The 19,546-nt window shown below is 55.3% G+C and overlaps 1 protein-coding gene across 1 annotated transcript in view; it reads right to left on the bottom strand.

The window, feature by feature from the left end:
* NUP160 (nucleoporin 160) overlaps positions 1 to 17,228 on the bottom strand; it is a 40,022-nt gene extending 22,794 nt beyond the window's left edge. Inside the window, exons 1-13 of the mRNA XM_054171964.1 lie at positions 17,008 to 17,228; positions 16,615 to 16,825; positions 14,803 to 15,025; positions 13,811 to 13,889; positions 12,146 to 12,260; positions 10,391 to 10,549; positions 8,265 to 8,342; positions 7,474 to 7,571; positions 6,660 to 6,744; positions 6,035 to 6,103; positions 4,824 to 4,907; positions 3,435 to 3,605; positions 3,221 to 3,320 (exon numbers count right to left, since the gene is read on the bottom strand). Coding sequence (XP_054027939.1) covers positions 3,221 to 3,320; positions 3,435 to 3,605; positions 4,824 to 4,907; positions 6,035 to 6,103; positions 6,660 to 6,744; positions 7,474 to 7,571; positions 8,265 to 8,342; positions 10,391 to 10,549; positions 12,146 to 12,260; positions 13,811 to 13,889; positions 14,803 to 15,025; positions 16,615 to 16,825; positions 17,008 to 17,210 — 1,675 coding nt within the window. The 5' untranslated portion in view covers positions 17,211 to 17,228. The remainder of the gene's footprint in view (positions 1 to 3,220; positions 3,321 to 3,434; positions 3,606 to 4,823; positions 4,908 to 6,034; positions 6,104 to 6,659; positions 6,745 to 7,473; positions 7,572 to 8,264; positions 8,343 to 10,390; positions 10,550 to 12,145; positions 12,261 to 13,810; positions 13,890 to 14,802; positions 15,026 to 16,614; positions 16,826 to 17,007) is intronic.
* Between the last annotated feature and the right edge of the window lie 2,318 nt (positions 17,229 to 19,546).

Raw genomic sequence — 19,546 nt, 5'->3', positions numbered from 1 at the left:
TGGAGAACATCTACTCCAACCTCCCCACCATGGGCAGGGACACCTCTCAACTACACTGGGCTGCTCAAGGCCTCATCCAGTCTGGCCTTGAACACCCCCAGGGAGGAGGCATCCACAACCTCCCTGGGCAGCCTATTCGAGTCCCATCACCCTTGCACTGAAGAACTACTTCTTCAGATCCAGTCTAACCCTGCTCTCCCTCAGCTTCAAACTATTCCCCCTTGTCCTGTCTCCAGACACCCTGTGGTGGGTGAGAAGTCTCTCTGCAGCCTTCCTGTAGGATCCCTTCAGGTATTGGAAGGCATCCACAAGGTGTGTCCCCCCAGAGTCTTCTCCAGGCTGAACAACCCCCAGCTCCCCCAGCCTATCCTCACAGCAGAGGTGCTCCAGCCCTTGGACCATCTTTGTTGCTCCCCTCTGGACTTGCTCCAACAGCTCTGTGTCCTTCTTATGCTGGGGAGCCCAGATGGAGCAATAAATCCATGGTTTGGATGGGTGGATGCTTCACTGGGTTAAAAACTATGGGAATGAAGTGAACTCCAGTTGGTGACCAGGCACAAGTGGTGTTGCCCCCAGGGTTCACCGCTGGGACAAGTTCTTTTTGATGGCTTTATCAACGATCTGCACAAAGGGATCAAGGCACTTCCACTCAGTGTGCAGATGACACCAAGCTGTGAGGAAGCACTGGCATGCTGGAGGGTTGGAGGCTCTACAGAGGAAGGTGGCCAGGCTGGATCAATGGGTAGTCAATGGGATGAGGTTAAACAATGCCAAGTGCTGGGTCCTGCGCTTGGGTCACGACAACCCCATGAGGCTCCAGGCTTGGGGCACAGTAGCCAGGAACTGCTTGGTGGAAAAGGACCTGGCAGGGGGTTGGTGACAGCAGCTGAAGATGAGCCAGGGCGTGCTCAGGTGGCCAAGAAGGCCACCAGCAGCCTGGCCTAGATCTGCAAGAGCGAGGCCAGCAGGAGCAGGGCAGGGATTATCCCCCTGGACCCCAGTTCCTGGGGTCAGTTTTGGGCCCCTCACTCCAAGAAGGACACTGAGAGGCTGGAGAAGGTCCAGAGAAGGGCAACCAAGCTGGGGAAGGGTCTGGAGAACAGGGCTGGGGAGGAGCAGCTGAGGGAGCTGTGGGTGTTGAGCCTGGAGCAAAGGAGGCTGAGGGGAGACCTTCTGGCTCCCTGCAACTCCCTGCAAGGAGGCTGCAGCCAGGTGGGGGTTGGGCTCTTCTGCCAAGGAACAAGAGACAGGACAAGAGGGAATGGCCTCAAATTGTCCCAGGGGAGGTTTAGGTTTGACATGAGGAGAAACTTCTGCTTTGAAAGGTTCTCCAACACTGGAACAGACACTCTAAGGAGGTGGTTGAATCCCCACCCTCTGCCTCAAAGGTACAGAGGGCCATGGTTTAGCACCAGACTGGGCAGAGTTAGAGAATGGTTGGACTGGGTGATCTTAAAGGTCCTTTGCAGCCAAAAGGATTTTCTGAAACCCATGAAATTCCCTCCAAGGGATCTTCTCCAGCCACAGGTTGGAAAGGAAATAATTAATGCAGAGCAAGGGCACAAACATCCCCACAGCAAAGAGCTCAGATGGCTCAGCCCTGCCAGGCAGAAAATACTCTCCAGCAGCACCACCTCTAACAGCCCAGAGAGGATTTTCACCTTCTTAGAAGTGATCTGAGAAGGCAGCTCTGAGGGTTTAAGTCACTGCTTTGCAATGCAAGCCTTGAGATAGCTGGGGTTGGTGGGGTTTGCTTTGTTTTGGTTTTAATCAAATCACATTTTTGGAGAGGCTTGAAAACAGCCAGAGCAGGAACTTCTGGCCTCCCAAACCCAGCCCAGGCCTCCAGCTTCCCTTTCCCTGGCAGCCAGAAATAACTTGGCCAAAATAATGATGATTTTACTTTAGAAAAACATCAAAACCATCCTCAGTGGAGCTGAGGTAACATTTTCCATTGCTTTTTTGCTGCTGAAACGTCATCCCAGGGCCAGCGAAGCCTAGAGGGCACTGTGGTGACAGCACGAACGACAACTTGGTGGGGGATTGGCTGCCTGGAGACAAGAGCCAAAACCCAGTCCCTCTCCACAGCTCACACCACAACCTCCACACAGAAATATCCCAGCTTGAAGAGCTCAGGGTGTAAGGAGGGGCACAAGTTTCCTGCTTGTCTGGAATCTTGGAGTTGTCTGCTCTCCATCAGCAAGACACAGACTGGGGAAGGGAAGAACTTGTGCCGAGGTCCCGTGGCAAAGCTCAGCAAGCACCCAGCAGAGAGAACCCTGAGCAAGGCTCATTGCAGAGACATTCCACAGAATCCCAGCCTGATGGGAGCTGGAAAGGACCTCTGGAGATCATCCAGCAGGGCACCCACAGCAGCTTGCCCAGCAGCACAATGCCCAGGGGGGGTTGCAAGCTCTCCACACAAGGACACTCCACAACCTCTCTGGGCAGCCTGCTCCAGGCCTCCAGCACCCTCCCCCCAAACAACTTTCTCCTGTGCTTCAGATACAACCTCCTGCCTGCCACTTTGTGCCCTCTGCCCCTTGGCACCACTGAGCAGAGTCTGGCCCAGCCTCTTGCCCCCCACAGCTCCTTTAGCTCTTGCTGAGCCTTGAGCAAATCCCCTCTGGGGCTGCTCTTCTGCAGGCTCAGCAGCCCCAGGGCGCTCAGCCTTTGCTCCTCAGAGATTTCATTCATTAACATTCTGCTGTCCCCACCAGTCCTGGCAACTGGTCAGACCACTATGGAGCTCCAACCTGGCAGATCTCAGAGAACAGGCATGAAGAGGGCACCAGTTTACTGCAGCCTGCACAGGTAGTTTGTAAAGCCACAAGGGCAAAAGATTCAGCACAGGTCTTTGTCACCGAGCAAGCAGAGATTTAGGTTGGACACGAGGAACTATTTCTTCTCCTTGAGGGTTGCCAAGGCCTGGCCCAGGCTGCCCAGGGCAGTAGTGGAGTCCCTGACCCTGAAGAGGTTTCAAAGCCACGGAGATGTGGTGCTGAGGGCCATGGTTTAGTGGTGACCTGGCAGTTAAAGGTTGGACCCAGAGGTCTTTAAGGTCTTTTCCAACCAAAACGACTCCCATGATTCTAGTTATGGAGTGAGGAGCACCTTGAGACACCTGGATGGGAACTGCCATATCCCCCTGCCCAGAGCTTCCCTGATGTGCAGCATTTCAGCTTCCAGCAGTAGAAGAGCTCCACACCCCCTCACTTACCATCAAAGATAGCAGCATCATCCTCAGTCAGGAGGTGCTCATTGGAGAGGAGATAGAGATGGTCCACCCAGGGACAGGGCATGAGGAAAGACACAGAGCCCTGGGAAAGTGAAGAGCAAGCTCAGCTTTGAGCTCCCCAAACCCACACCTCAGCCAGAAGAGCTCTCCTCCCCATCCCTCAGCTGACCAAAGGGCCACCCCTGCTGTGCCTCACCTTCTTCAGCAGGCAAGCCATGCTGGTGTAAGGGTTCAAGAGCAGGGCCAGAGGCCGTGAGATTGCTTCCTGGTACTGAAGGCAGCAGGCGTAGAACTTGGACCAGAACTCCACCTGCAGCTGCCAGAACTCCTCTGGTGAGCACTCATACTCTGTCACACTGCCCTGGAACTACAGCAAGCAAAGCAAGGTGTCAGAGGAATACAGCAAGCTAGTGAGGACAGGGTTGGGGAGCTGAGGGACCTGGGGCTGTTGAGCTTGGAGACAAGGAGGCTGAGAGGAGACCTTCTGGCTCCCTGAAAGGAGGTAGGAGCTAGGTGGGGGTCAGGCTCTTCTCCCAAGGAACAAGCAACGGGACAAGAGGAAATGGCCTCAGATTGCCCCAGGAGAGGTTTAGGCTGGACATGAGGAACAATTTCTTGAAGGGCTGCCCAGGGCAGTGGTGGAGCCCTCATCCCTGGAGGGGTTTCAAAGCTGTGGAGCTGTGGTGCTGAGGGCCATGGATTGGTGGTGCCCTGGCAGTGCTGGGTGAAGGGTTGGACTCCACAATCTTAAAGCTCTTTCCCACTCTTAATGATTCTGTGATTCTCTGATCAGTTGCAGCATTTATCCTATTGGCTGGTGCCTCACCACCAGGGTCCCACCTTCACATGGCTGGGGTTTACAAACACCAACTTTCAGTCCTCTTCCCCACCACCTTCCTGTCACAACACAGAATGAGGACAGAAAATCCTCTTTCTGCACCACCTCAGACAAAGAAGCACCACCAGTGGCAAGAAAAAGGGCAGCACTGCTCTCCTCCTCAAGAAGATCAAGCATGGTGACTGCTGGAGAGGACACAAAACTGTCCTCTCTAGTGAGCTTTCTAGTCTAGGCTCAAGGATAAGCCACAGGTGGAAGGTCTGCTGGCTTGGAGAACCAGGACAATCTGGAAGAGGAGGAGAAAATGGGAGGAATTCAGAAAGCCAGCAGCTGAGCTCTGAGATAGGTCCTAAGTAGATTATCTTCTGGTGTCCAAACTTGTGAGGAACAGCTGTGTGGTGGTGGTGGTGGCCAGCACTTCTGTGCAGGGAGCTGAGAAGGGGCAGCATGTGATGGTCCAGCAGCAAAACTCTGAGACAGCAGAACATAAAAGGACTCCAAAGGGGAAAAAAAAAAGAAGAGGGAATGGAAATTTCAGGCAAGGAGGAGGAAAATTTGTACTTCAAATGGGAAGTGGAAGTTCAATGAAGTTATGTGGGGTACAAAGTGACCCCCAGGCCTTGTTTGGGGAGAAAAAGGACAAAACAAGGCCTGGAGCCACTTTGTGCCTCACATAGCTGTGCTGAGCCATCCTGGCACATATAATGAACATTAAGAACACAAGATGGTGGTGGGGAAACAGCTCACCTCATTTTCCACAGCCAAGGTAACCTCCTTTTTTAACTCATCCCATGTCAGATCCATGTGCCTCTCGGTTCCTTGAGAAAAGATCTGGAAAGAAGAAGAGGAAAAGTTGACTTTAAAGCAAGAGTTGTGTCCCTCCTCCTCCTGGGGGGCTGGAGGAAGGCTCCTGGCAGGCAGAGCATGGAATTATGGCATCATTTTAGTTGGAAGAGACCTTTGAAATCTTGTTGCCCAGGGAGGTGGTGGAGTCACCACCCCTGGAGGTGTTCAAGAAACGTGTGGCCATGGCACCTGGGGCCATGGTTTAGTGGCCATGGTGGTGGTGGGTTCACAGTTGGACTCAATGACCTTGGAGGTCTTTTCCAACCCAAACAATTCTATGATTATGTGAGTCCAACCCTTCACCCAGCACTGCCAGGACACCACTAAACCAGCCCTCAGCACCACATCTCCAGGGCTTTGAAACCCCTCCAGGGATGGGGACTCCACCACTGCCCTGGGCAGCCTGGGCCAGGCCTCAAGGGCAAGAAATTGTTCCTTATGTCCAACCTAAACCTTCCCTGGGGCAGCTTGAGGCCATTTCCTCTTGTCCCATCTCTTGTTCCTTGGGAGAAGAGCCTTACCCCCACCTGGCTCCAACATCCTTTCAGGTTATTGTAGAGAGCCTCAGCCTCCTTTTCTCCAGGCTGAACAACCCCAGGTCTCTCAGCTGTTCCTCACTTTAGCTCTAGGCTGCAAGGACAGCAGCACTGCACACCTCCCCAGCAGCTCTCTCTTCAGCTTGGCCTCCACAAGGTCACAGCACATGGAAGCAAAATTATCAGAGCAGCAGAAGCTTGTGTTGCCTTGCTCTCCCCTCAACAGCCCTGGAGAAGCCAGACCCAAGTGGGTAGATCCCAAGACACCAAACCACAGGGAGCTGAGAAGTCTGTTGGCCCAGCTAAAGCAGCAAGCAGTGAAAAACAAGCTCAGCAACCTCCTGTCCTAAGGGAAAACATCATCTGGAAGCTACATCCTGCTTCCCACCATCAGCACACACCGGCTGAAGCACAGGAGAAACATCACCGACTTGCTCCAGTGACCCCTGACAGGTCTACAACCATCCAGTGCAAACTGAGGCCTGCCATAAGCTCCAGGGAGTCCTGGTGCCTCACATCTGAAGGGCCAGGAAGGAGAAGATGAGCTGAGTGTGCACCAATCAGCCTCTCACTAACCTGCAGAGCCTTCTGGATAGCAGCGTTGCTGAAGCGCCCGGGCATGAAGAGATACTCCAGGTAGGTCTCCTGCAGAAAGGGCTCAGTTAGAGGACACAGGTCAAGAGCAGAGCATTCCAGACACTGCTTCAGGTCCTCCCTCCCATTCCCAAACTCATCCCCTGCCTCTGTGTTCCTTTACACCTTCAGTTCACACCCACACCGTGCTCCAACCTCTCCTTTTCACCCCTTCAGCAGCTTCCATCACAGAACATTGCTGCCACACCACTCCAGGTCCTCTTTATTCATGCCTGGTCCCAAGGCTCTCTGTGGACTGACTGGAATTTCCCCTCATCCCTCCACTTCTGGTTTCATAACCCTGCTGAGGGCTTTAATGGTGTGGTAAAGCTGGTCCTCCTAGGGCTGAGGCTTGTCCTCTTTAATTTGGAGTCATTTGAAGAGTCTGTCAATATCATGTCACAGAAGCACTGTGGTTGGGAAAGGCCTTGAAGATCATCAGCTCCAACTCTACCAGAGCCACTACTACATCATATCCTTGAGCACAAGTACACTTGAACTGGCTCTTAATGTTCTCCTGGGTAGAGAAGCTTCATTGCTGCTTGGTGTTACTTTACAGTAGGCTCACCCTGGGGTCCTGATCGTGTCGAACTGTCACCTCCTCCTCAGGCAGAGGCTGCACAAAGACCTGGTTCCACTGGCCTGCCACGTTTCTGGGAGAAACAAAGTCAAACCAAACAGGAGTTTTGCATTGCAGAGGCTCCACACAGCACACCCAGCAGCATCCACCTCAACCAAACCTGCCACCTCCACCAGTAGTCCAACCCTTAACCCAGCACTGCCAGGGCACCGCCAAACCATGGCCCTCAGCACCACAGCTCCATAGCTCTGAAACCCTTACAGGAATGGGGACTCCACCACTGCCCTGGGCAGCCTGAGCCAGGCCTTGACAACTCTTCTGGGTTAAGACATTTCTCCTCATGTCCAACACAAACCTCCTCAGGTCATTCCCTCTTGTCCTGTCACTTGTTCCTTGGCAGAAGAGACCAGCCCCCACCTCGCTCCAGCCTCCTCCCGGCAGAGAGCCAGGTCTCCCCTCAGTGTCCCTTTCTCCAGGCTCAACACCCCCAGCTCCCTCAGCTGCTCCTCCCCAGCCCTGTTCTCCAGACCCTCCCCCAGCTTCATTGCCCTTCTCTGGACCTGCTCCAGCTCCTCAATGTCCCTCTTGGAGTGAGGGGCTCAAAACTGACCCCAGGTAGGGCCTCAGCAGCGCCCAATCCAGGAGCCCTGCAGGAAGACTCAGTTGTGCACAGGACCACAAGAAGAAGAGGCACTTCTCCAGCAAGCAAGACAGAAGAAGAGCTGAGAGGCTCTTTTACCAAGCAACCCATGGAGCTGCTCCAGCCCTTACCCACCCAAGGCTGTCAAAGACAGGAACTCACTGCTCAAAGTTGATGTATTTCACAACCGTTTGGTTCTCCTCGTTGTGCCACAGCGCCCAGATCTCGGCCGAGGTTAAGGCAAAGTCAACAAGAGTCTCCTAGGAGAGGAAGGGCACAAATGTCCTCTCTTATCATCAGCTCAAGAACACCAGTGCTCTGTGCACTCAACAGCAAAACATCCCCCCACGTCACCAGCCAGGCTCTGGGAAGAGTTCTTGATTCCACTCAAATCACAGAATGGGTTTGGGTTGGAAGGGACCTTGAAGGTCATCCAGTTCCAACCCCCCTGCTATGGGCAGGGACACCTCCCACCAGCCCAGGCTGCTCAAGGCCTCATCTCAATCTGGCCTTGAATACCTCCCTGAGCAACCTGTTCCTGTGTCTTCCCACCCTCATTGTAAGGACTTTCTTCCTAATCTCCAGTCTCAATCTGCCCTCATCCCTCCTTTTATAACAAGCCCTTGTAAAAAGCCCCTCCCCAGCTTTCTTCCTGCCTCTTTTGAGCACTGAAAGGCCACCAGGTGGTCTCCCTGGAGCCTCCTCTTCTCCAGGCTGAACAGCCACAACTCTCTTAGCCTGTCCCCACACAGGAGGTGCTCCAGCCCTCTGATCAGCTTTGTGGCCTCCTCTGGCCCCACTCCAGCAAGGTTCATGTCCTTCTTGTGTTGCAGGCCCCACAACTGGATGCAGTGCTCCAGGTGGGGTCCCCCCAGCCTAGGCTTCTGATCCCTCAGAGGAACCTCCCACACTCTTCTCTTGGTGGCTCTGGTGGAGCTGGGCCCTGTGCTCACCTGGGAGGAGAAGAGGGAGGAAATGTGGTCCAGGCTGTAGCGGCTGCTCTCGGTGCTCACCAGCTGGAAGACACAAAACTACAGAGACATTTCATAAGGCATCTGCTGAGCAATACACCAGGGAAGGCGCTAGAAGGTTACAACTGTGAGGAGGGCAGCACTCTGAGGCACTTCTGCCTCAACCTGAAGGATGTGCAGCTGTCTTTGAAAGACTAAACCAGGAAAACCTTAAAGCCAGCACTGCAGGGACAGCACAGCAAGGGGCAAGTGAGGAGGTTATGGTGGAAACCCCTCAAGCCATTTGTAAATCAAGCTCTGGGTGTTCTCAGCAGAGCAAGCAGAATACCAGTGGGACAGCAGAGCAACAGAATGGGTTTGGTTGGGGAAGACCTTGAAGATCATGCAGCCCAACTGTTAACCCAGCACTGCCAGGGCACCACTAAACCATGGCCCTCAGCACCACAGCTCCAGGGCTTTGAAATCCCTCTCCAGGGATGAAAACTCCACCACTGCCCTGGGCAGCCTGGGCCAGACAGGGACAACCCTCAAAGGCAAGAAATTGTTCCTGATGTCCAACCTACAACTCCCCTGGGGCAACTTGAGGCCATTTCCTCTTGCCCTGCCACTTGTTCCTTGGGAAGAGAGACTGCCCCCCACCTGGCTCCAGCCTCCTTGCAGGGAGTTGCAGAGAGCCAGAAGCTCTCCCTTCAGCCTCCTTCTCCCTAGGTCCCTCAGCTGTTCCTCACAGCACTTGTTCTCCAAACCCTTCACCCAAAGCCTGTATTCCATATGTGAATCCCCAGGAGAAAAGCAGGGATAAGCTCTCCAGCAGATGACACTGCCCTGGACTTTCATTCTTCTCCTGCTAAATTTATGATTCCACCCAAGAAGCAGAAGCCAACATTTGGCAGCCCACAGCAACGTGTCCACATGCTCCCAGGAGCCCAGCACACACTCTCTCTCTCTCTCTCTCTTTCCATGTGTTCAGCTCCTTCTGGACCTTTCCTTTTCCCACGGCTCACATGTGCTTTCAAGAGCCTCCAAGAACAGGAGGGGACCACGTGAACTAGGACTCAGAGATCAGCTCAATCACCCAGGGAATTCTCCTCTCAGGGCAAGGGCTTCTGCATCCTGCAGTGTTCTGAGAGCAAAAATGGTTATTCAGAGAGTTCTGCTCTCCCTAAATGCTCTGATGGGAACATTCTCCCCGTGTCAAAGAATCACTATGGTTGGAAGAGACCTTTAAGATCATTGAGTCCAACTGCTCTCTAATTCTACCAAGGCTGGTGCTAAACCATGCCCCTCAGCACATCTCTGTATCTTCTGAACTCCTCCAAGGGTGGGGATTCTACCATTTCCCTGTGAGTCTGTCCAGCCCTTGAGAACCCTTTCAGTGAAAGATCTTCTGCTGTCCAGCCTAAACCTCCCTTGGGGCAACTTGAGGCCATTTTCTCTCGTCCTGTAACTGAGAGACCAACCCTCTCCTGGCTGTAACCTCATTTCAGGGAGTCATGGAGAGCCAGGGGGTGTCCTCCCTCAGCCTTCTTTTCTCCAGGCTCAAAAACCCCAGGTCCCACAGCTGCTCCTCACCAGCCCTGTCCTTCAGACCCTTCACCAGCTTCACTGCCCTTCTCTGGGGCTGCTTCAGCAGGGATGGTTTGCAGGTCACACAGATGTGGGAATGTTCTCTTCTGCCACACTCTTGTTTTTGCAGGGAGCATTCATCTGTCTCTCACTGACTCAACACAACTGGGTTTAGCTTCATTGTTCCTGGTCTGTAACACCAGGCATCTCTCCTCCATCCTTTTCTACCTATCAAGGAAGTCCACGCAGGTCTTCATACAATGACTTAGGTTGAAAGGGAACTCAGCAATTATCTGCTCCAGCCTCCCCACCAGGGGCAGGGATACCTCTCAACTAGACTTGGTTTCTCAAGGCCTCATCCAGCCTGGCTGTGAACACCTCCAGGGAGGGGGCATCCACAAAGTCACCTTCAAGGTAACTTTACAACTTCCAGACCCAACGCGAGTTCACAACCTTCTCGCCTTCCAGACCCAAATCCAAGGAGAAACAACCCATTTTCCCTGCAGCACTGGCAGTGAGGAAGCCCCAACAGCACTCCATACCTGTCCTCTCTTGGGTGCATGCATGTAGACACCCAGGTAAAGCCCCAGGGACTGGGAGAAGGCCAGTCGCAGGCGGTGGCCGGTCCCAGCTGCGAGCCGCAGGTCCCTGCTGACAGGCACGAACTCCAGCAGGTCTGCAACCATCAGGCACATCTGATCCTGCACAAAAGAAAGGCACCAGGAAAGGCTCAGGGCTGAGAACCTGCCCTTTTCCCCCATCCTTCCCCTTCTGGGCCCAGATCCTGCCCTAAAAACAAACAATCATAGAATCCTAGACTGCTTTAGGCAGGGACCTTAACGACCATCTGGTTCCACCCCTGTCTGCCATGGGCAGGAACATCTCCTACTAGACCAAGTGTTGCTCAAGGCCTCATCCAGCTTGGCTTTGAACACTTACAGGCTTGGAGCCTCCACAACTTCCCTGGGCAACCTGTTCCAGTGTCTCACTAGCCTCACAGGGAGGCCTCCTCCTCACGCCTCATCTGGATCCAGCTTCTTCCAGTTTGAAGCCATCACCTCTCATACTATCACTACAGAAAGTTCCTCTCCACCCCCTTTCACATACTGGAAGGCTTCTCTAAGCTGCTCACCAGAGCAAGCAGACCACCAGGGGGACAGAATAATATAATGGGTTTGGGTGGAAGAGACCTTTGAGATCAAGGCCAACCTCCAAGCTGCTCTAAACCTAAGCTCTTCCCAAGACGAGAGCATCCATACCTGCTCCCCAGACCACTGTTCAGCACCTTCCCCACCTCACCTCACCCTCTCTCACCAGCACAGCAGCACTGGGAGCCTAGGCAGGGAGGATCACAGTATGATTAAGGCTGGAAAGCTCATCTTAATCCTTCCCCTCCCTCCCTCCTGCATTCCAGCACCGCTGAGCCGTGAAGGCAGCAGCGCTGCTCCATCAGCTTTGCCACGGGTGGTTGGAGCAAGTGGCATGCAGCAAGCAGAGGCCTTTATTAACTTCTTGATGACAAGGAGCCATTCTTGCTAGCACTGAAGCAGCAGAAAATCCATTTGGAGCGCTCCTCAGCCCTCCAAGTGGCTCCTGCTGCCTGCCACGGTGTCTGTAAATAACCTACTGCTGCTCCTTGGCTCCACGCAGGCAGCTTTGGTGCATCAAAGCCACTCTGTGCTTCCAAATGTGGCTACAAACACACCACAAAAACTCCTGACACTGAAGGTGGTGAGACCCTGGCTCAGGTTGACCAGAGAGGTGGTAGATGCCCCATCCCTGGGAAATATTCCAGGTTAGGAGGCATTATAGAGTCACACAATGGTGTGGGATGGAAGGCACCTTAAAGGTTGTCCAGTTCCAGCCCTCCTGCCATGTGCAAGGACACCTCCCACTAGACCAAGCTGCTCAAGGCCCCATTCAGCCTGGTCTTACACACTGTCAGGGATAAGGTGTCCACAACTTCTCTGGGCAACCTGTTCCAGAGACTCACCACCCTCACTGTAAAGATCTTCCTAATGCCCACCCTAACTCTCCCCTGCTCCAGTTTCAACCCATTGCCCTCACACCACAGGCCCTTATAAATAGTCCCTCTCCAGCTTTCCTGTAGGCCTCCTACAGCAACGGAGGTGGAAGGGACCTTAAAGATCATCTAATTCCAACCCCCACCACAGGCAGCAACACCTCCAACCTCCACAAATGACCTTGGATCCCAGCCTCTGCCTCAGAGGACTCAAACTGTCAGCCAGGCAGCGATGGAAGAGGTTCCTCCTGCCAAAATTCAGGCTTCAGCTCACCTTGTAGGACCACATCCGAAGTTTATGGTCCTGGCAGAGGGCAAAGAGGAAGGCATCATGCTCCAGGCAGTGCACCGAGAGGCTGACAGGCAGATCAGAGGGGCCACAGTCACCTCTGGGGACACAGAGTTGAACTCATCAGCTTCACAACAAAGCCCCAAGGGTAAGGGGGACAGCTGAGGACCAGGGGTTCTGTCACACTGCCTTCCAAAATAAAGGGGCAAGGGGAGAAGACTGCAATGTCCTGGGGGTGCGTGGGCCGGCACCCAGCGCGCAGGGCAGTCCAAGCACACCAGGAACACAACAGCTCCCCGCTGCTGCTGCCTGAGCTGAAGAACAGCCTCACCTTCCCCAGACAAAGGTGGGTGAAGGATCACCCAATCCCAGACTGGTTTGGGTGGGATGGGGCCTTTAAAGGTCATCTAGGCCAACCCCCCTGCAGTCAGCAGGGACAGCCCCAACTAAAGCAGGTTGCTCAGAGCCCCAAACCACCTGACCTGCAACGGTGCCAGGGCTGGGGCAGCTCCCAGCTCTCTGAGCAACCTGGGACAGGCTTTCACCACCCTCAGGGGCAGAAATCTGTCCATTCTCTTCAGACTAAATCTTTCTCTTTTAGTTCCAAACCATTACCCCTTCTCCTGTCACAACAGGCCCTGCTCAAACACCTGTTCCCAGCTTTCTCCTCAGCCTCTTGAAGCAGCAAAAGGCCACCAGAAGGTCTCCCAGGAGCCTTTTTCTTCTCCAAGCTGAACAAGCCCAACTCTCCCAGCCTGGCCTCACAGCAGAGGGCTTCCAGCCCTCCCATCACTGCTGTGGCCTCCTCTGGCCCTGCTCCAACAGCTCCATGTCTGTGCTGAGAACTCCAGAGCTGGCCCCAGCACTGTAGTGGGGTCTCAGCACAGCAGAGGCAGAATCCCCTCCCTGCCCCTGCTGCCAGGGATCAGCCCAGGATATGGTTGGCTTCTGAGCCAGCTCATCTCCAGCTTTTCAGCCCCCAGCACCTCTAAGACCTTCTCCACAAAGCTACTCTCCAACCCTTCATCCCCCAGTCTGTGTTGATACCAGGATTGCTCCAACCCATCTGCAGGCTGTTGCACTTGGGTTCACACAGATCCATTGCTTCAGCTTGTCCAGGAGCCATAGAGCAGGCAGGATCTGACCAGCCCTACAACTGATGGACAAAACCATCCTGGGCATCAGGGAACACCTAATGACCTCAAATGAGGCTGGGAGCACCATGATACCACAAAAATAACAACCCAACACCAAGCCCTGTGTGCCCACAGAGCATCCACACCACCCACAGCAGTCAGGAACAGGCCTGACCTTCCTGAACAAGGCCAAGAACATCCCCAACTGTTGTAATCCTTAATCTGTGCTGGCCACCAGCCATATCCTGGGCAAATCCTGGGAGGCCAATTACCAGCTAGAAGCTATCCAGAGGCACAGACACACACACACAGAGCCAGCAGGACCTCGTTAAGATGAGCTAATCCACCGTTCCACGTCCCCACTTCTGCACCCTGACAGGCCCCATGGCCCACTTCACTTTTCTTTGGGCAGGATACAAACAGAGCCTTCAACTTAGCCCTCCCAACCTAGAGACCAGGAGAGGGAAGGGAAAAAGATGCAAACAGTGCCACTTCTGCCCCACCAGACACTGACCTGATGGCAGTGGGCATCCAGCCGGTCAGGAGACGCTGCATCACCGAGCTCTGCTTCAGCTCCACCACCGAAACCGTGCCTTCCAAAACCAAAAGGAGATGGAAAAGGAGTTCTTGGTAAAAGAAGGCTTCACTGCCACAACCAAGGGCTTCAGGAAGGAGAGATGAGAGCTTTTCATGCAGCCATGGGATTGGTTTGGTGGGAAGAGACCTTGAGGATCGCTGAGTCCAGCCCTTCTCTAACGCTACCATGCTGCTGCTAATCCAAGTCCCTCAGCACCACATCTCTGTGCTGCTTAAACACCTCCAGGGATGGGGATTCAGTCATCAGGATTGTTCCAGTGTCTGAGAACCATTCAGGGAAGAAGTTTCTTCTGATAACCAACCTAAACCTCCCCTGGGGCAGCTGGAGGCTGCTGCTTCTTGTCCTGTCACTTCTCCCTTGGGAGAAGAGTCCAACCCCCACCTGGCTCCAAAATCCTTTCAAGGAGTTGGAGAAGACCAGAAGGTCTTCCCTCAGCCTCCTTTTCTCCAGGCTCAGCAACCCCAGGTCTCTCAGATGCTCCTCACAAGACTTGTGCCCCAGAATCACAGAATCATTCAGGTTGGAAAAGCCCTTGGAGCTCATCAAGTCCAACTGTTAACCCAGCACTGCCAGGTCTCTGCTAAGCCATGGCCCTCAGCACCACAGCTCCAGGGCTTTGAAACCTCTTCAGGGGTGGGGACTCCACCACTGCCCTGGACAGCCTGGGCCAGGCCTTGACAAACCTCAAAGACAAGACATTGTTCCTCATGTCCAACCTAAACCTCCCCTGAGGTAACTTGAGGCCATTTGCTCTTGTCCTATTGCTTATTCCCTGCGTGTGAAGCAAATATGGGACAAACACACCCCAAAAACCCCAACATCAAACTGCAGCACAGCTCAGAGCTTGGAGGGGGATGATGTCACACTGAGTGGTGACAGGAGGACATATTTTTGTTCCTTCTCCTTACCAGGTGCATCTTGAGGAGGCAGCTTAAGGACAAAGATCCCTCCAGATGCTGAGGGCAGAGCAAAGAGAGCTTCCCCCTCGCTGCTCAGCCACGCAGCCGAGGCGACCGAGTTGGGGGCCAGCCCTGGCACATTGGGGATGGTGCAGTAGCTGCAAGGATCTCTGAAGTCAATCTTGCCAAAATCTGTGAACACAGACTGCATTGGGCTCTCTGTGATCAGCTCCTGGGGGGAGGGAAACAGCAGAGAGGAGAAGTCAGGAGGAAATACAAGAACCCACGCGACAGTTGAGGAACAGCAACTGCAGCACTGTCAGAGCTACAGCAGGGTGAGGACCTCTGGAGATCACCCAGCCCCAGCCCCCTGCCCCAGCAGGGCACCCCCAGCAGCTTGCCCAGCAGCACAGTGCCCAGGGAGGGTTGCAAGCTCCCCACACAAGGACACTCCACAATCTCTCTGGGCAGCCTGCTCCAGGCCTCCAGCACCCTCACCCCAAACAACTTTCTCCTCATCCTCACAGGGAACCTTCTGGCCCAGAGGACAAATCCCCACCCAAGAGCTATGCCACGGGTCAGCTGCTGGGGAGGAAGCCAGCTGGAAGCTAACTGCCCCACCCTGTCACCAGCTCCAGGAGAGTAAGAGCAGGAAAAACTTGTGGGTGAAGATAAAAAATGGCTTAATAAGTGAAGGAAAGAGGAAGGAGAGGAAAATAAAACTCAACTGCAGGGTATCTGGAAGAAAAACCAGCTCCATCCCAGCCAAAAGTGGCTGCTTGGTCACTCCCATCCCAAAATGGGATGGGTGAAAAGGGAAGGCAGAAGGAAAGAGAGGAAATGGAGAGTCAGGATGAAAAAACCCTAACATTAATTGAAGAGTAAGTGAAGCACAAGCAAATAAAAGGGAGAAGAAAACAAAAGAAAGGACACAAAGGTTGGGTAAATTGATACTCAGCCAGCTCCTGAGCTAAAGGAACTTCCCCCCCAAACCCCTCTTACTGCTAAGCAGGGTGGGAAGAACCATCCCTTTGGTTAGCTGGAGTCACCTGCTTGGTTGTGTCCCCTCCTAAACCACTGCACCCCCTCAAATCTATTCACAAGAAGTGAGAAAGAGAAGTGACCTTGAGGCTGTGCAAGCACTGGTGAGCAAAAAGGAGCTGATTAGTGAGCTATTAACAGTGTTTTGGTCACAAATCCTAAACATGGCATCACACAGGAGCTACTGGCATGAAAATTAACTCTCTCCTGGCCAGGACTAGCTCTGTTCTCACCAAAATCAAACATTCTCCTAGATAAAATGAACTGTCCAGGACAAAACCCATCCTACAGTACAGAAAGTTCACTCTGTCTTGTAAGAAAAACCTCTCTTGGTCAAAACTAACTCTGTCTCAGCTAAAATTAACTCTACTCTCATCCAAATTCACCCCATTTTCATCAAAATTCACCCTACCCTGGTCAAAATTAACTTTGCTCTTACCAAACCTAATGCTGTGCTGGCTGAAATTAACACCACCCACTACAAAATTCCCCTCTGTCCCCACCAAAATGAACTGCCCTGGTCAAAATTAACTCTCTCCTGGTGAAATCTACTCCTGAGCCCACCTAAATCCACTCTGTCCCAAGGAAAACTAACTGTCCTGCCCAAAATGATCCCAAAGCAGCACAGGTGAGAAGCAGCACTTGGTGCCCTTGCTAAGAAGCACACCAAGGGCCTGTGCTGTTCCACAACGCACTCGGCAGCTTCACCTAGAGCTCCTGATGGGCAAGAGCAAGACTGGCGGCCGACACAGGCAGGGAAGCGGTGGCTGCAGTACTCACACTGCGGTACATTCGGGCGGGATGCGGCAGGAACAGACGATGAACGGTCTGCCCGGTGATCAGGAGGATGACCAAGTGGCTCTGCAGCTCGCAGAAGTGCACACCCCCCGGCAGAAACGGGCAGCCTCGGATACAGAGGCGGACGGCGTTGTTAAGGAGGTTGACATCCAAAGATTCTTCCACCAGCTCCACAGTGTCTCCCGATGTGGTCCTGAGGGATAAAAACGGGAGGGGTGTGTGAGGATGAAGGGCACAGCGGGGCAATGAGCGGGCCGAGGAGGTGAGGGTGAAGCTAACGCGAGCATGAGGGGCCCGGGGGCAGGCCGAGGGATCGAAGGAGGCCCCCCCGGGGACCCCCTCCACAACTAGGCCCGTCCCCGGGCCCACGCTCACCATCGCACGAAGCGATTCCTGGTAACGGCAGCGAGCTGCGCGCTCTCCTGGTAGCAAAACCCCCCAGCGCTGTCTCCGTAACGACCGGCGGGAAGCGGAGCCGTTCCGGGTGGGTTAAAAACCACCTCCTGAAGGCGTCTGGGTGGGGAACGAGCAACCGCATTAAGCTCCAGGCAGCTCCGCTCAGTCAAGGCCGCCGCCATCTTGGCTCCCGCCTTCCCGCCGCGCCCGCGCGGTGCATCACGGGAAGGGAGAGGAGAAGAGAGGAGCGCGGAGGGGGACCGCGGAGGATAGCGGGAAGGGAGGGGAGCCACGGGGCGGGGGCAGCACGCTGAGGCGCCCCCTGGTGGGCGGGCGGAGGAGTGGCAAGAGGTGGGAAGAAGAGCGTCTGGGAAGGGTGATAGAGGGGAGGATTTGCGGAGAGGTTTTGGGGAGGGGGGGGCCCTGGCGAGAAGGTCTAGGAAGGGGGCTTGGGGAGGAGGATTTGGGGAGAAGGGAAAAAGAGTTTACGAGGAAAGGAGGCTCTGGAGAAAGGGGTTTGGGGAGGAGGATGTGTGGAGGGGATATGAGAAGGGGTTGTGGGGAGAGGGTCTGGGAACAGGGAATCTGGGAAGAAGAACAAAGGAGAGAATCGTGGGAGAAGGGTCTAGGGAGGAGATTGGATAGGGGGATATAGAGAGGAGGGTATGGGGAAGGGGGTTTCAGGAGCAAGATATGGGGAGGGATGTTTGGGGAGAGTGGGGTGTGAGGAGTGGAATACAGGGGGAAGGTTTTGAGAGGGGTATATAGGAAGAGGGATATAGGGTAAAGAAGGTTTGGGGAAAGGGATATGGGGAGGGGATGTCTGGGGAGAGGGAAAGAGGAGAGGCTATGGGGAGAGGGTGTAGGAAAGGGGAAACTGGAAGGGGGATGTGGGGAGGGGGTTTAGGGAGGGGATCTGGGAACAGGGAAGTCCTAGGAGGGGGTCTAGAAAGCAAATCTGAGGGGGGAGTTTGGGGTGAGGGGCACAACACAGGCCATGTCTTAGGGAGCTGCTGCAGCCCCATGTGCCCCCCAGCAGCAGCCCCCACCCTGGGGCACACTGGGTGCTGCCATCCACACTGCCAGCACCCACAGGCACACCACCTTCCCACACCCACCCAGCTGGGCACTGTCATGCCAGCACCCACAATGCCAGCCACCAGCACCCACCTGTTCCCCATACCTCAGCCTATTGAAGGTGTCAGCGCCCACCTGCCTGGCACATGTTGGCATGCCAGTGAGGGTGACAGGGATCCCTGAGCCCCACCAGCCCAGTGATGCCACACAGTCCCACCGTGATGCCATGAGGAGTGGGTGCCAGGGGCAGCCAGCCTGGAACAATCCTGCCTTTGAGTGGGAGCCTGGTGCCAGCGGCACAAGGCACCCAGCCACCCGCCGGCAGAATGGCCCTATTCTGGGGGTGGCAGGTGCCATGGGGCACCAGGATGTCACACGTGGGCTGGGGCGCTCTAGTTCCACCCCTCGATTTATCTGGGGGGAGATCGAAGCACCCCGAATTGCTCTGGGGGCTGGTGCCAGCTGGTTTTGTGGGCAGATGTGGTGATAAAGGGAGCACTGGGGACATCCCTTTGCTCCAAGGGGAGGGGGTCACCTGCCGTGCCCTACATCTGCGCTGTGGCAGTGATACCCGGGTCGAGGGGTGCCCCCCGTTTGGTGGGAACCCACACAGTGCCCATGTCCCCTCAGGGTGGGACCCTAAATGCCGCCTGTGGTTGGGGCAGGGACCTATCAGCCTGCCCACGGTCCCTTGGCCAGAGACCTGGAGGTGCCCGTGGCTGGAGCAGAGTTCCCGCAGGGTGCCCCGGTGAGCGCAGGCTCCCCCATTCCGTGCCTCAGGGCACCCCGGGTCAGTGCCAGCGCCATGCTGGGACCGTACTGAGACAACATCCCTGCCCGGGCTCGTTGTGGGACCGTTCCGACACCGCGGCCGGGACAGCTCCGGGACAGTGGCCAGGACTGCATTGGGACCGTGCTCCGTACCGTGTTCGGGAGACTCGGGACTGTGCCCGGGACTGCACGGGGGCCGCGACCGGCCCCGCGTCCGGGACTGCAGCGGTACCGCGTCCGGGAGCGGGCGGGGGACAGGGGCGATGCCGGAGAAGCCCGGGCGGGGCGGTGGCTGTCCCCGCCCCCGGGGCTCTCCCGCCGCTTCCTGCGGGCACGGTCGGGACGGGCCGGGGCGGCGGCGGCGCTCGGTGAGTCCGGTCCCGAGGTGCGCCGGTGGGAATGCGACACGGCGGGAACGGAACCCGGAATTCCCCCGTGGGGATGGAACGGTGGGGCCCGGTGGGGAGGGGGATGTGGATCCTAGTGGATCAGAATCCGGGGGTCCCAGTGGGTCAGGAGTCGGGGGTCCCCGGAGGTGCCCGGTCCCGTGAGTGGTGGTGGTGTGGGAACCGTGGGTTCCGGTGGAACGGGCGCTTTCGGTCTTGGGTGTGCCGGTGAAGCAGGATCCGTGGGGCCCGGTGGGGCGGGAGCCGTTGCATCGCCGTGGGGC

This window comes from Dryobates pubescens, chromosome 22, assembly GCF_014839835.1.
Source record: "Dryobates pubescens isolate bDryPub1 chromosome 22, bDryPub1.pri, whole genome shotgun sequence".
In the NCBI taxonomy this organism is placed as follows: Eukaryota; Metazoa; Chordata; class Aves; order Piciformes; family Picidae; genus Dryobates; species Dryobates pubescens.
This window is presented reverse-complemented; position numbering and strand designations above follow the sequence as displayed.